Source organism: Dreissena polymorpha, chromosome 2 (genome assembly GCF_020536995.1).
Source record: "Dreissena polymorpha isolate Duluth1 chromosome 2, UMN_Dpol_1.0, whole genome shotgun sequence".
Classification (NCBI taxonomy): domain Eukaryota; kingdom Metazoa; phylum Mollusca; class Bivalvia; order Myida; family Dreissenidae; genus Dreissena; species Dreissena polymorpha.
In genome coordinates this window covers 131,315,419-131,332,324 of record NC_068356.1, presented here as the reverse complement: position 1 = coordinate 131,332,324, position 16,906 = coordinate 131,315,419, and the positions used below count along the sequence as shown (strand labels likewise).

At 35.9% G+C, this 16,906-nt stretch overlaps 1 protein-coding gene across 1 annotated transcript in view; it reads left to right on the top strand.

Moving 5' to 3' along the window:
• The window catches only part of LOC127869009 (probable ATP-dependent RNA helicase DDX46), a 93,820-nt gene that overhangs the window by 8,846 nt on the left and 68,068 nt on the right, over positions 1–16,906 (top strand). Inside the window, exons 2-5 of the mRNA XM_052411258.1 lie at positions 7,306–7,518; positions 8,185–8,281; positions 11,625–11,852; positions 16,538–16,594. Coding sequence (XP_052267218.1) covers positions 7,306–7,518; positions 8,185–8,281; positions 11,625–11,852; positions 16,538–16,594 — 595 coding nt within the window. The remainder of the gene's footprint in view (positions 1–7,305; positions 7,519–8,184; positions 8,282–11,624; positions 11,853–16,537; positions 16,595–16,906) is intronic.

Below are 16,906 nucleotides of genomic sequence, written 5' to 3'. Positions count from 1 at the left end.
TTCAGTGGATTTATATACATAACTAAGAATCTTTGATATATTATGAAATAGCGGGTAACCCCATGCAACAAACAACACATTTTCCATTTGTAAAATTCATGGACAAAATTGGCAATACGTGTTAAACAAAAGTAAAACTGATTAATTACAAGATAAATAAACTTTAATTGAATCCTGCAATCCAATTAATTTTCATGCACGGTATACAACACCTTTTTCACCATTCTCTGTGTTGTTACAAACATTTAAGTAAAACTGATTAATTAACGCACCAATAAACTTACATTGAATAAGGTTTTGCAATTTATTAACATACGTTGTATATAAAACCTTTCAAACCTCTTACACAGACATATTACCCCTGAAATATACCAACCACAAGTGTGAAAGAGACATTAACTGTGACAACCGTATATTCAAAAAAATAAAAAAAGGCATCCTCTGTATGATTCGTACTTTTAAACTAATGACCATATTATATCCTACATCTATTACTGAATATTTTTTTCGGGTACGAGTTGACTTTAATAAGTATGAGTTAACCAAAAAACATGTACGAGTTGACCAAAATACGTGCGAATTGACTACCTAATCAGTGGGAAGCCCTGCTGAGGTCTATTACTCTGACCTGAATTTCACTTGATCAGAGCGTTGTTTTTTGTTATAATAACATGCAGATTAAAGTGTTTTGCATATACACATTTCCTCTGTATTTATTTTAATTATGCAGTCTTAATTCTTGTTAATTAACACAGTTTCTCTGCATCCATTAATCTATTCATGTTAAACCCGCTCATGACTCGCTCATAAGGTATAAGGTATTGTCAATGACAAATAAATGAGCTGCCTATAACTCTGACATGATATTTAGAAAAATTATGCTCCTCAATGAACAATTAAATGGTTTAACAAAAAACATATTATTGGTGTTTGAATTACGAACACGAATTATTTCGATTCAAACACGATTTTTACTAAAGATTTATACAATATATATTATTTTTCTTGTGTACTTTTTTATGTGAAGACAAGTTCTGCCCATTAAAAAAACACTTTCGGCTGTTCTGTCGATCAGATCCGCGACTTTCACATTTATTGCCGGATTATTACGCTGGTTGAAAATGTATCGGCATGTTTAGTTAAGTTACAGCGCATGCTCTCAGTGTATAATTATTGCAGAATATCAGATTTTCTTCTTTTGTTTATATGAAAGTTTACTGTATCATGCATGAAATGCACAATTTCCACGAGGATAACATCGAGGTTTTCATCTCCGAAGTAACTGTCCACGATTTATCGTGGACGAGTACACATTACGGACCAATTAGTGTGCAAGGTATAAGCCAGTGAAATTATCTATTGATATTGACTAGGGTTTATTCACGCATGACTAATACACAACCGCGCGAATCTTCGCTGCTTGGGGTCATACTCTGATACTAGTCGGCTGACGTGCAATAAACTGGTCCTGACCGGTTTAGAGACTGCAGCGAATGGTTTATCACACCTAATCGAATGTAATGAGGGTGTGTTAGCATGTGCACTGTGTAATCGATTTCATGACTCGGGAATTTTAGCTAACAGAATCGGACCGACTGTTTGGGATTTTCAATCGGTCTTTCATGATCCCAATCGGTCTAGGACCGACAAAACCGAAAAAAATATGATCCCTGGTTATAGCTAGCAGACAAACTTCATACAGCAGGTCTTTCCCTAGCTGGGAGTTAAATATATAATAAGATGAGTTAATATTTAAAAACTATAAATTATAAGATAAAAAAAAAATTCATCTTAGTTAATATTTAAAAAACACTGTCCAAGATAGTTTAATTATTTAAATATTAAATTGTACAGCATGAATAATCAAAATCTTTTTTGAAGTATTGTGTTAAAGACGCTACTTCTTTATTTGTCATCTATGGAGTCTTAAGGATAGAATGAAATGCATTGTACTTACCGGTGTCACATGTTCTGTGTTGCCATATTCGTCAATGGTCACATTCATAAGCTTGCTGCCTTGGGCCTACAATCTTTGAACACAAAATAAACGGATATTCCATCACAACAAAAGTTACACATGTTTTCACTAAGCGCATGTAGTCCGTACTGTTGCACAGATATGTGGATAACGATAACCTATGCTTAATTCAGTGGATTTTTATACATAACTCAGAATCTTTGATATATTAAGAAATAGTGGGTAACCCCATGCAACAAACAACACATTTTCCATTTGTAAAATTCATGGACAAAATTGGCAATACGTGTTAAACAAAAGTAAAACTGATTAATTACAAGATAAATAAACTTTAATTGAATCCTCCAATCCAATTAATTTTCATGCACGGTATACAACACCTTTTTCACCATTCCCTGTGTTGTTACAAACATTTAAGTAAAACTGATTAATTAACGCACCAATAAACTTACATTGAATAATGTTTTGCAATTTATTAACATACGTTGTATATAAAACCTTTCAAACCTCTTACACAGACATATTACCCCTGAAATACACCAACCACAAGTGTGAAAGAGACATTAACTGTGACAACCGTATATTCAAAAAAATAAAAAAAGGCATCCTCTGTATGATTCGTACTTTTAAACTAATGACCATATTATATCCTACATCTATTGCTGAATATTTTTTTCGGGTACGAGTTGGCTTTAATAAGTATGAGTTAACCAAAAAACATGTACGAGTTGACCAAAATACGTGCGAGTTGACTACCTAATCAGTGGGAAGCCCTGCTGAGGTCGTGTTTGACAATCAAATATTTTTTACATAGCAGAGCTCAGCCCTGAGGGAGACTTGGAACACTTTTCACTGGTTATATTAACTATTTCTTTTAGTAACATGAAAGAAAAGTGACTTCTTCTCCTTTTGATGCTTTACTTTGAGCCAGAAAAGGACCAAAATTTTATTAATTAAATTCAGTTAAATACAATAATAACACAACATATTAAACACTTTAGTGTGTTTGTTTATATTTGTTTATGTTTCCCCCAAACTGCCAAATGTGAGTTGTTTCTGATTAATTATGATAATAATGGTCCTGGTGTAATGAGGGTTGTAAAACAAGTGAAGAGTTAACACTTCTTCTTTAAGTTGCCTCACTTCTCCCTTAGTCCAGTTGAAGGAGAAGTCACTTCTCCCTGGAATTCAAACGTAGACTTAGTGAGCCCTGCATAATACACATGGCTGACATTGTCATTTGCTAAATGTGCCTACAGCAACCACACACATTTGGATTCGAAAAAAATCCATTTGGTTTATACAATTTTCATCATAAACCCCCTTACAATAGCTAAAATGTGTTGATTTGGATGAAATACAATAGTGTTTTTAAAGATTATTTAAAAGCTTTTGTGATCGCTTTTTGTCCGTCGTCCGCCATCAACATTTTGCCTTGTGAACACTCTAGAGGCCACATTTATAGTCTGATCTTCATGAATTTTGGTCAGAACATTTGTCCCATTGATATCTCGACTGAGTTTGAAACTGGGTCATGCTGGGTCAAAAACTAGGTCACTAGGTCAAAAAAAAGAAAAACCTTGTGAACACTGTAGAAGTCACACTTGATGCCTTATCTTCATGTAACTTTGTCAAAATGTTCGTCTCAATGATTCGTTGGTTGAGTTCAAAAATGGTTCCAGTCCGTTGAAAAACATGGCCCCCAGGGGGCGGGGCAGTATTCCTTATATGGCTATAGAGAAACCTTGTGAACACTCTAGAAGTCACAATTTTTGCCCAATCATCATGAAACTTGGTCAAAACATTGGTTTCATTAAAATCTATGATGAGTTCGAAAATGGTCCAGGTCGGTGAAAAAACATGGCCGCCAGGGGGCGGGGCAGTTTTCCTTATATGGCTTTAGTAAAACCATGTTAACACTCTAGAGGCCACATTTATTGTCCAATCTTCATGAAATTTGGTCGGAAGATTGGTCTCAATTATATCTTGGATGAGTTCGAAAATGGTTATGTTTGCTTGAAAAACATGGCTACCAACAGGCTTCCTGAAATGGCCGGACCGCTGGTCTTGTCCGGCAAAATTCTTTACGGTCCAGCAAAATTTCTAACATCGCCAGTCCTTGTGACAGGCCAAAAAAATTGTGACTAAATACCGAAAAGTCTAATACTTGCCAAAAAAACGAAAACACCCCATTAGAATCCCTCTTTTTGTGAATTTCGAGCCTTTTTGTCATTAAGAACACTAACGCGTCACTAGTTTATAAGAGTGCTCTCCCTTTGTTTTTTTCAAAAACATAAATTTTATTGGTCCGACATATTACCACCTATCCAATTACAAACGTTGTAACAAAAACTACACATGAATAAATGTTGTTGCTTAAGTTTCAATGGGGCTAGACAAGGCCAGAAAAGGAAGCTAAGCGATGAGGAAAAAAACTAAATTGAAAGAATATGAAGCAAAACAAGTAAAAAGAACTTTTCAAAGTAGTGGAAGTCTGACAGAAATTGGCTGCATTATGACGAGTCACAATCAATATGTTTTGTGACGTACAGTGCAGCCAAAGCGGAACAAACGTATTTCGCGATCCGCGGCGGCAAGGTAAAACGAGTCGATGCCGCGTCAGTCGTTGAAGCCGCGTCAGTACGCGGCAGCAAGTCGCATTTCACCGCGAAACTTCGCATCTGTCCGCCGAGGCATGCGGCGATCCGCAACATGAAGCCGAGTCGATGCGCATCATGAAATAAAAAATCTTTTAAAAATTATTAGTTACATGTAGTTAACAAATTTTGAAAGAACAATTATAATAATAATTAAAATCATAATGAATTTATTGTGCGCGGATTGTATTAGCATATACATGTAAGCATAGTTAATGTGTCTGGCCAATTAAGTTTGTTTCCCGCCCATAGTGTATGTATTTCACACATAAACAAGGCCACGTAATTATGTTTTCGCACACACAAGTGGTCAAGGCTCCAGCATATGGTGGATTTATAAATAAATTGCATGTTGATTTTGCTATTATATTTAAGCTGAGAAAATTAGCAGTTTGAAGCCACATCAATAATCAAGACGGTGACGACGTATTTGTTGATTTGTTAATTATCAGCTTATTATAACTATTGTTTGAATATGCGTATATAAACACGTTTTATTTTGTTCATATTATATAGTTAATATCGCTACTAATTACCCGATAATCCGGTATATTCCAGTTTTGAAGCAAATGCTGGTAAATATTTACAATACACAAACATTCTCGATATTTCCTTTAGTATCAAATACATTTTGCCATTTGTTAATATTTATAGAGATGATGAAATAACGTCTAATCGGGGCGTTTTTTTTCCCACTGAACACGCGATTTACGCCTGAAGTGATGTTCATGTATTTATACAACACAAAATACACCCAAACTTTCCAAAGACGTTCTACATGTCTGCATAATTTTCGCGCGCTTTTTATGAAAAAAAGGATATTTTAGCACTGTTTATTTGACGCTAGAATTTGCCAAATGTCGCGTTAGCATTAATTCGGAAGTGTGTTTCGGATTACAAATTTAATAATGATAATCGAACGAAACATTAACAATTGCGCATAATTAATTATACGCTACACATACATGTATGATGTAGGCGGATATCTTTTCACTTGATCCGCCGCGTACGTATGTGGCGGATTTACTCCGCGAAAGTACGCAAGGTTAATACAGACTCGGCGTCGTTGCGCGGATCGATGCCGAGTGCCACAGCGATACGCTGCGTCAACACACTATTCGGCCGCCGCATACTAATAATCTGGCCGTGGCATAGCCACGGATTATGTTTGTGCCGCTTTGGCTGTACTGTATGTTGAAACAATCCAATACGGTGCAAGTCTACTAATCAATGCGTAGTCATGTTATGTTATTTTGTTTTGAGTCTGAATATAATTTAAAGCTGTTGTCCATCATACACTCTAATCACAAGAACACGCAAATGTTTTGTTTTACTTTATCGAGTGTACTTGTACACAGGCTGCACATTGCAATAAATATGAGTTAAACTTTACTTAATTCTTCAATTATAAACTTACGCTGTTCGCTCAGGTGAATTTTTGTCCGGACAGGCAAACTTTTCAATCAGCCTGTCCGGTTGACAGGCACTTTTTGGGACTTTTCAGGAAGCCTGGCCAAGGGGCAGGGCATTTTTCCTTATATGGCTATAGTAAAACCTTGTGAACACTCTAGAGGCCACATTTACTGTCCAATCTTTATTAAATTTGGTCAGAAGATTGGTCTCAATGATATCTTGAATGAAATCGAAAATGGTCACGTTTGCTTGAAAGACATGGCTGCGAGGGGCGGGGCATTTTTCCTAAACAAAAAGTTATATGGCTATATATTGCTATATTGAAATCTTGTTAACACTCTAGAGGCCACATTTATTGTCCGATCTTCATGAAACTTGGTCAGAAGATTCACCCCAATAATATCTTGGACAAGTTAAAAAATGATGCTGGTTGGTTGAAAAACATGGCTGCCAGGGGGCGCAGCATTTTTCCTTTTATGGCTATAGTAAAACCTTGTTAACACTCTAGAGGCCACATTTATTTTCCGATTTTCCTGAGACTTGGTCAGAAGATTTGTCTTAATGATATCTTGGATGAGTTCGAAAATGATTTCGGTTTCTTAAAAAACATGGCCACCAGGGGGCGGGGCATTTTTCCTACTATGGCTATATATCATGCTTTAGTAAAACCTTGTTAACACTCTAGAGTCCACATTTATTGTCCGATCATCATGAAACTTGGTCAGATGATTTGTCCCAATGATATCTTGGATGAGTTTGAAAGTGGTTCCGGTTGGTGGAAAAACATGGCGGCCAAGGGTGCGTGGCATTTTCCTTATATAGCTATAGTTAAACCTTGTTAACACTCTAGAAGCCATATTTATTGTACGATCATCATGAAACTTTGTCAGAAGATTTGTCCCAATGATATTATGGACAGCTTCGAAAGTGGTTCCTGTTGCTTGAAAAACATGGCCACCAGTGGGCGGGGCATTTTTCCTTATATGGACTTATGAATCTTCATGAAACTTTGTCAGTATATTTGTTTAAATGATATTTCTTGGATGTGTATGAAAATGGTTCTGGTCTGTTGAAAAACGTGGCTGCCAGGGTGTTCACTAGTCATGAAAGTTGGTAAGAACATATTGTTTTAATGACATCTTGGGCTGCACAGAACAGGTCAGTTCCTTTGAATCTCAGGTGAGCGACTTTGGGCCTTTCAGGCCCTTTTGTTATTAATTTGGTGGAATAAAACTTGTGGATTTGATTTGGGTAAAGGTCATACAGAAGAAGAAGTAGGTCAAAATCTCGAGATCGAAAGAAGAAGCGTTCGAGATCCAAAGAGAGGAAAGAGCGAAGGTCAAGATCAAGGGACAGAAAGCGTTCGAGATCTAATGAAATAAAAAGGTCCAGGGATCGTAAACGATCAAGATCTAGAGACAGAAAACGATCACGTTCAAAAGACCGGAGAAGAAGGGATGACAAACGCAGGTATGTTATTCGGAAATTGCTCAACACATATATTCAACTGAAATCAGTAAGGGGGTCTGGTTAATTTGCTCTTTTGACAGCCTGCAGGGCTGTAAAATTCCACTTGCCTGCTTAAATTTAGGACAACAATTTTGATCCAGGGCAGGCATTAGCGCAGTCAGGTTGGGAGCTCATTTTGGTCTTCTATAAAGTCAAGCAAGGTTTCATGGTATCACTAGTGCACAGTGTGGCTCTGTACAAGGCTACCCAAATGTGAATTCTTGTCTGGAGCAACGTTGGCCACATAATAAATAAGACCCATTTTGGCACGATGTGGCTAATATAATACGTTGATAATTCTATTTGTTTGAGAAAAATCATATCAAGTAAGGTAGCAATGCCTAGTGAGTGGCTTTTAACACTATTTCAAGTGATTATACATGTTTTCAAATAGCATGTGTTTGACTTTTGTTTGTTTAATGTACACAAATGATACCATGCTCCTGCTTAAATTAGAAATTTACATTGACAATACTTACAGCTTGGCAGGATCAAAATTTTAATTACTGAAAATTAAACCAAGTGTTCATCAATTAAAATAAATTATTTTAACAAAACAACATCTTATAGAAAATGGTAATCCTATTACAAATGATACGATATTTTCCATGTCTGTTCTGCTTGCAGAAAGAGATCCCGTTCCAGATCGAGGGACAAGTCAAGGAGCAAGTCTCCTAAGTATGGCGAGGGAGCCATCAGGGTCAAGGATGAGCCCATAAACAAAGTAAGACACATCTTTATGAGAATATGATATGAAGAATATGATACCGGTACCAGCCCAATTGGTAAAAATTAGCTCGAAAACCCCTGAGATTGCAAAAATTTGCTTCGTGAATTCTTTAAATTGGGAAATTGGCAAAAATTCACGTCATGAATTCTACAAATTGGGAAATTGGCATATGTTATTTTTTGCTTACAAATACTTTAAAATTAACAATTATAAACAAATACTTTAAAACTAAAAATTATAATTAAGTGTTGTAAAGTTGTCAATATTATATTTACTTAGCTTCAAGCCATAGTGCTGCATAGGGATATTAAACTCAATGTTGCATTTTATTTACCAAAACAGAAATGCGTATATTTATTGTCCCCTACCGGTGAAACCGGAGGGGACTTATGGTTTGCACTCCGTCTGTCAGTCCGTCTGTCGGTCAGTCAGTCCATCATACTTTTCTGTATCCTGCGATAACTTTAAAAGTTCTTAATATTTTTTCATGAAACTTGAAACATGGATAGATGGCAATATGGAGATTATGCACGTCATTTCATTTTGTGCCTACTTCAAAAATTCTGGTTGCTGTAGCAACAAATAAAAATAATTTTACTCACAATGGTGGAGTTTCACCAGTAGGGGACCATATTGCTTGGCAATCTCTTGTTTTATTTGGGAAACCTTCAGTTGGGATTTGTTCTTACAGCAATCGGAAAATTTGTAGTTTTTTCCCTGATTAGGAAAGAGCTGTTTTCCAATATTCAATGCTTCTTTCCAATAAAATAAATATGTTATGTTTATTAGTGTGGCATTGTATGTAATTTTTCTATAACTCATGTGACCTTAAAGTATTCATGGTGAGCTATTGTGGTAGATGGCTATCTAGGGTATTTATTTGTGTGTAGTGTGTTGTGTTTCATCAACAATATCCTTTGAGCGACATCTCCTAGTTACTTGGAAGATATTCATGCATTTTGATAGTAATGAGCATTGAGTTACACTCTTTGTGCAATGTTTTTCAAATTGTTCCATTCTGCTGCAAATAAAAGGCATCAGGGCTTAAATATATTTTAAAAATGAAAACTATTAAACTGTCTGAAATTGCAAGGCTCAGAGATTAAATATGTGGTATGTAAGATTGAATTATGATATTCTACAAAGATTTTCCAAATCATTCCTCTGGGGTTGCAAATGGCTATGCCGCAGTGGTCACATGATATATGTAAAATGCATATGAAAAGTTTCAGAGTTCTAATATTTGGCATATTTTAGTGTATGATGGTTCTCTACACAGTTTGTTCAAATCATGCCCCTACAGTCAACATTGGCTCTGCCCTTGGTTTCACTTGTTTTTCGTAGATGTACATAGTGAAAGCTTTATAAAAATCGTGTAAACTGCAAGGCACAGGGGATTGGGATTTGGCATGTATCATGGTATGTCGGTTCACATGCAAGTTTATTCAAAACATGCCCCAGTGGTAAAATTTGGCCTCGCAGTGTGGATACTTTAAACATATACAATATCTTAAGCCATTAGGCCCGGAGGTTTGGTATTTGGCATGAAACTTTGTTTTGTGGTAGTCTTCAAAGTTTGTTCAAATCATGCCTCTCGTGTTAACGTTGGTCTTGCCCTGGGGATATCATTATATCATGAACACTTAGAAAATCTCCTCTGAAATGTCACGTCAGATAAGTATCCGAAAATGTGTATCCGAAATCATGACAAATTACGTTAAAATATATACCATTGATTTTGCAATTCATGAAGGTGGTATAATACATGTACAAGTAAAATTCTCTTAGGCATTTTTTTTAAACGGAACGAGTTTTCTCAACTGGTTTTATCATTTGGTATTACATTGTTGTTTCGTGTGCTGTTTTATCAGACTTTTTTCATCGTTGTCAATATTATTAATCTGTGTAAGTCTATACCGATGTTTTAAATTGTTGTCGACTCGACAATATCTTACAAACATGCACTGAACCAAACAAATGTCTGTGCGTAGGTTGGCTACTGACAAAAACAAACCAAATAATCAAGAAATAATTTGTTGTCAAATAACCCACGTCCGATAGTTTAGATGCGTAGGGATTTAATCACGAGAGCGAAGCATTTGAAACCACGCATCTTATTTTCCGGTCGTGAGTTATTCAACAGCAAAGTATAAAGTACACGCATTATTTCGATTCTAACACGGTTTAACTAACGACTTATTCAATGTATATTATTGTTCTTGTGAACTATTTTATTTGAAGTTCCGCCCATAAGAATAACTTTAGGCTGTTCTGTCGATCAGATCCGCGACTTTCATTCATAATGGATTATTACGCTGGCGGAAAATTTATCGGCATGTTTTGTTTAGTTACAGCGCGTGCATTCAGACGCGTCTTTTCGGATGCGTCTTTAATCCGCTGTTAACAAGTTTTTTATTCTTGGTCTGACGTGTAATAAACCGGTCCTGACTGGTTTAGAGACTGCAGCGAATGGTTTATCACAACTAATCGAGATAAGAATGTCATTAGGGTGTGTAAACATGTACACTGTGTAATCAATTTCATGACATGGGAATTTTAATAGCAAACAGAATCGGACCGACTGTTTGGGATTTTCAATCGGTCTTTCATGACCCCAATCGGTCTAGGACCGACAAAACCGAAAAAAAATATGATCCCTGGGTGTGACCATGTACATGTACAAAGTTTGAACAAACTATAACAGTATGAACAAAATTGGCACCCAGGAAGCACAGTACAAACTATAATAGAAAATGGCTTTAAAGATCGACTTTGAACCACAACGCCCATATACAGTAGTGATCTTTTACCAAATAATTATATAAATCTTTTTTATGATCAAAGTGGCCTTGTCCTTTCTTTTATAGCTTGTTTTCCTATTCAGATGTTTTAATTTTGAATTAAGCCATCTCATGGCTATGAACCTAAACTTCATAAACCAAAAGCATGTACTTTTACGTTTCTTAACTTGCATAAAGAGACGAAATGTTTGTCCCTTTTCTTTGACAATAAACAATTTCTCAGTAATTCAAGCATTTGTGATTAAATATTGTGAAATCATTAATAATCGTTGGCATGAAATATAGTGGTTTTCAAATTACTTTTTTTGTGAACACATCAATTTGTTGATTTTCCCATGTGTTTTGTGTTTAATTTTTGGATTGATCAACCATCAAAATTAATGAAAATAAAAATGAAATTAATGTCCCATGGATAATAATGAGTTTACAGTAATGAGGAAAATTAGCTGGTAAGTGACCAACATAAAAGTCATGTTACACATGTTCATTACTTAGGCATGTTCTGCACCATGCTGTATAAAATATCATCGTTTCAGGAAGAGGAACAGAAGCAGCTTGAGATGGAAATGCAGAAGCGAAGAGAGCGCATTGAGCAATGGCGCCAGGAAAGGAAGAAAAACATAGAGCTGATCCCAATCAATATTGCACCACCAAGCAAGAAATGGAGTCTTGAAGATGAGGAATCTGATGAAGAGGTGGTTGCCACTGGAGATGATGCCAAGGATGACGATGATGATGTTGATCCACTTGATGCTTACATGCAGGTAGGCAACTGGGTCAGAGTAGCTTGGTCAGTAGAGTGACTCGACTCTGTCAATATGGGGTTTATTCAGTGCAAGATCCCAGCTTGGTCAGTAGAGTGACTCGACTCTGTCAATATGGGGTTTATTCAGTGCAAGAACCCAATGAGTAGCTTGGTCAGTGAGTGGCTCAACTCTGTCAATATGGGTTTTATTCAGTGCAAGATCCCTGCTTGGTCAGTAGAGTGACTCAACTCTGTCAATATGGGGTTTATTCAGTGCAAGATCCCAATCTGGAGACATAATTAGCTCATCTATTTTTTGAAAAAAAATTATGAGCTATTGTTATCACCTTGGCATCGACATCGGCGTCGGCGTCCGGTTAAGTTTTGCGTTTAGGTCCACTTATCTCATAAAGTATCAATGCTATTGCATTCAAACTTGGTACACTTACTTACTATCATGAGGGGGCTGGGCAGGCAAAGTTAGATAACTCTGGCATGCATTTTGACAGAATTATGTGCCCTTTTTATACTTAGAAAATTCAAAATTTTGGTTAAGTTTTGTGTTTAGGTCCATTTTATTCCTTAAGTATCAAAGCTATTGCTTTCATACTTGCAACACTTACTAACTATCATAAGGGGACTGTGCAGGCAAAGTTATGTAACTCTGACTGGCATTTCGACAGAATTATGTGCCCTTTTTATACTTAGAAAATTGAAAATTTGGTTAAGTTTTGTGTTGAGGTCCAGCTATTGCTTTCATACTTGCAACACTTACTAACTATCATAAGGGGACTGTGCAGGCAAAGTTATGTAACTCTGACTGGCATTTTGACGGAATTATGGGTCCTTTATACTTAGAAAATAGAAAATTTGGTAAAGTTTTGTGTTTTGGTCCACTTTACCCCTAAAGTATCATAGATATTGCTTTCATACTTGGAACACTCACAAACTATCATAAGGGGACAGTAAAGGACAAGTTGCATAACTCTGGTTGTCATTTTTACGGACTTGCGGCCCTTTTTTGACTTAGTAACTTTGAATATATGGTAAATAAATTTTGTGTTTAGATCCACTTTACTTCTAAAGTATCAAGGCTATTGCTTTCAAACTTCAAATACTTTCATGCTATCATGAGGGTACTGTACCTGGCAAGTTTTACCTTGACCTTTGAATGACCTTGTCTCTCAAGGTAAAATTATTAAATTTTGCTAAAATTGCTATAACTTCTTTATTTATGATTAGATTTGATTGATACTTTGACAAAACAACACTTACCTGACATACCATAATAGACTCCACCCAAACCATCCTCCATGCCCCCCCCCCCCCAATTATTATATTTTTTTTTTAAAGATCATCTAATAAATGACCACCACCCTCACACTATACCCCGCCCCAAACCCCCCCCCCCCCAAAAAAAAAAAAAAAACTTTTTTTTTTTAAACATGGGGTTTATTTTCATGGGGGGGGGAGCATATAGTCTCCGCTTCGTCTGTCCATCTGTCTGTGTGTCCGTCCGTGCACAATTTTTGTCCGGGCTATTTCTCAGCAATTTATGACCGGAATTCAATGAAACTTTATGGGAAGCTTCACTACCAAGAGGAGATGTGCATATTATCAGCGGGTTCTGGTCGGATGATTTCACAGTGTTATGGCTCTTTGAAATTTTTCATTAACTGTACATATAGTGCAATTCTTGTCCGGGCTATTTCTCAGCAACTGATGACCAGAATTCAAAAAAAAATAAATGGGAAGCTTCACTACCAAGAGGAGATGTGCATATTATCAGCGGGTTCTGGTCAGATGATTTTTCACAGAGTTATGGCCCTTTGAAATTTTCCATAAACTGTACATATAGTGCAATTCTTGTCTGGGCTATTTCTCAGCAACTAATGACAGGAATTCAATGAAACTTTATGGGAAGCTTCACTACCAAGAGGAGATATGCATATTATCAACCGGTTCTCGTCAGATGATTTTTAACAGAGTTATGGCCCTTTGAAATTTTCCATTGTACATATTATATTGCAATTCTTGTCCGAGCTATTTCTCAGCAACTTATTACGGGAATTCATTGAAACTTTTTGGGAAGCTTCACTACCAAGAAGAGATGTGCATATTATCAGCCGGTTCTGGTCGGATGATTTTTCACAGAGCTATGGCCCTTTGAAATTTTCTATAAACTGTACATATAGTGCAATTCTTGTCCGGGCTATTTCTCCCCAACTACTGACTGGAATACAATGAAGCTTTATGGGAAGCTTAACTACCTTGAGGAGATGCGCATATTATTTGTGGGTTCTGGTTAGATGATTTATTTAGAGAGCTATGGCCCTTTGAAATTTTTAAGTTGCTAAACCATCCATCGTATTATTTTGTCCAAAGTTATGCCCCTCAAGACGTTTCCTTTTATCTGAATATATAGTGCAATATTGTGACAAAAAAAACTTTGAAGAGTATAACCTGTCCCCGACGGTTTCTTGTTCAGGGAGTTATTGTCCTTTGAATATAGCTTTTTTTTTCGATGTCAGATCTACCGGTACCAAGCAAATATAAATCCAAAGTTTATGACATTTCATATGCAGAATCCCTATTTTCTGAACATGGGAATTGTTTCAGTTTTTTCCACTCCAACAATTTTTTGCCTTTTGATTAATTATATGGCCTGTAATGATAATTGTATGTTTCTGTTTCAAATTATCTGAACTTAGAATGAAATTTTGATTTATTTTAATGTACATTATCGTTACAGAGTGATCAGTAGCATATTTTCTTTGGCTCAAGTGAATTTTCATGTACTTATCACACTTGTTTTGTTTTACAATCTGAAAACATGTTATTTGCACGCCTTATTTCATTTTTGTTATGTTCATATGTTATACATTGGTATAACAAAATAATATTCCATGTTAGTATTTTCAAATGCGTATAATTAAATTTGTTTTTAAGTTTTATTGTTTACATAAAGTTAAACAATTCTAGCCACAAATAAACACACATAGTTGTCATACATTTCGTGTTAATCACTTGTCCTGATTAAAAGCATTTGAAAATCACACTAAATGTGCAATATGATGTCATTCATCGTCCAAGAAAGCCTGGACATTAATATTTGATTGCTGCATTAAAGTTCATAGCCCAGAGATTGTGTTTTGTTTAAAAATTGGTAGTGTTTTAGTGTTTTAATGTGGAAACTTTCTTTATATTAAAAACAAGTTGTTTACGCTGTATCTTCAGTGCTGGGGTCATTGAGATTTGCTTATATGATTACGGACAACAATTTGAATAACAGCTGGCACCATATCAGTTAAAGCCTTAATTCAATAGAGAATACATGTACAGTCAAACCTGAATTCAGCGGTCAGTCAAGGGAAATGACCAAAGTGACCGTTGTCCACAGGTGACCGTTGAATTCGGATCACAATTTTAAGATGATTTGTCAGTTGGTAGTATTGCTACGTCGTTACCCCACCCAGTCGTTTGCATACGATGTTAAACAAATGCTCATTGCTGTTAACTAAGCATAAAAACAGAATTTACGTACATTGAAAAATACAGAATAATATCTTATAGATTGATTTAATTTCATATTATTAAACTTAAGCAATGACTTTATAAACGTTAGTACAATTGTTTACTCATGCATTTTGATCATTCAATAAATAAAACTTGTCACGTGCCGTTGACGTCACGTCCGTACAAGTCTAAAAAGCGGATTCGCTTTCATAAACCGATAGTACGGTGATATTGTACCGTTCTAATTAGAAAAAAGACGCAAAAAGTTTGTTAAAATTTATTCGTAAGCAAACATCACACAAAAAGCATTTTAATTCAACAACCTCATACAAAATACAACGCTTCAAACTCTCATTTGCATTCGATTTATACTCCTACATAATTTCTCGCTTATGCTTAAGCACACTCTGCACTTGCGTACGTCCAACACAGAGTTCACTTGCTATTACACGCGAACTTTTTCCAGATTCAAACAGTTTCAAACACTTGACTCGCTTCTCTAATGTGAGGAACTTACATTCACCACTCATTGTTATTCCGTGATTTATTATTCCGATTGCTTTTAAAAGTGTTGTGGACGCTAGAAAGCTCTTTTAAAGAATGATCCGAAAATGTTATTTTAAAATCGATACTCAATATTGTAAGTACAATGTACTAATTAGCGGTCATTTAATTAGCGATTATTACTTTAAACGTGTCAAAAACTCTGACATATTTTCTGTTGAAGAAACCCCCACAATTATCCCGGGAAAACAAACCTTCTCAACAACTTATTATTTGTTTACTCGCTTTTATAATATCAAAGGCAATTACCGCTATCAAACGCTTTAACCGCAAAATAGACGGACAAATGATGTGCAGTGTTTTTAATTTTCGCGACTCGAGACGATTGACGCGTGACCGTTGATTTCAGTTCAAATATGAATTTCGGAGTTGAATATAGTGGCCGTTGGCCGTTATGGACAGGTGGCCGTTAAATTCAGGTGTAATATAGAGTGTTTTTCGTCGGGGGGATTCCAGACTGACCGTTGTCTGCAGGTGACCGGTAAATTCAGGTGGCCGTTAGGTCAGTTTCGACTGTATTGTAAAAGGTGGCTGGAATATTACGGTAAACTGTTTATCTTTGAAGTCATCAAGTGGCTTTTCAGTTTCGGTTCTAATTGAAAGTTACTTGCGTGATTTTTGCAGAGTGTTAATGAAGAAATAAAGAAACCAGAAATAACCACCAGTGAAGATGCCAACACAGTAAGTGTCTCCATTACCTACATGTACATGCAGGATTTTTATTTCCTTTGTACTCCTTGCTTTAGTTTTGACCATTTTTCACATTCTATTAAGTTTTGACAGTATTGAGTTACACAAATATTTAGAATACAGTTTTCATAGTTAATTCAATATTGAATGTCTTTAACAATTTGTTTGGCCTTTTTTTGATCAATAAAATCTTGGATTATCTGTGGATTGTTTTCGACAGTGCATGCAATAAGATACATCAAATACCTGACTGCATGTTGTCAACTATTGATGAGCAAAAGAGTAAATATTTGAACAAATTAA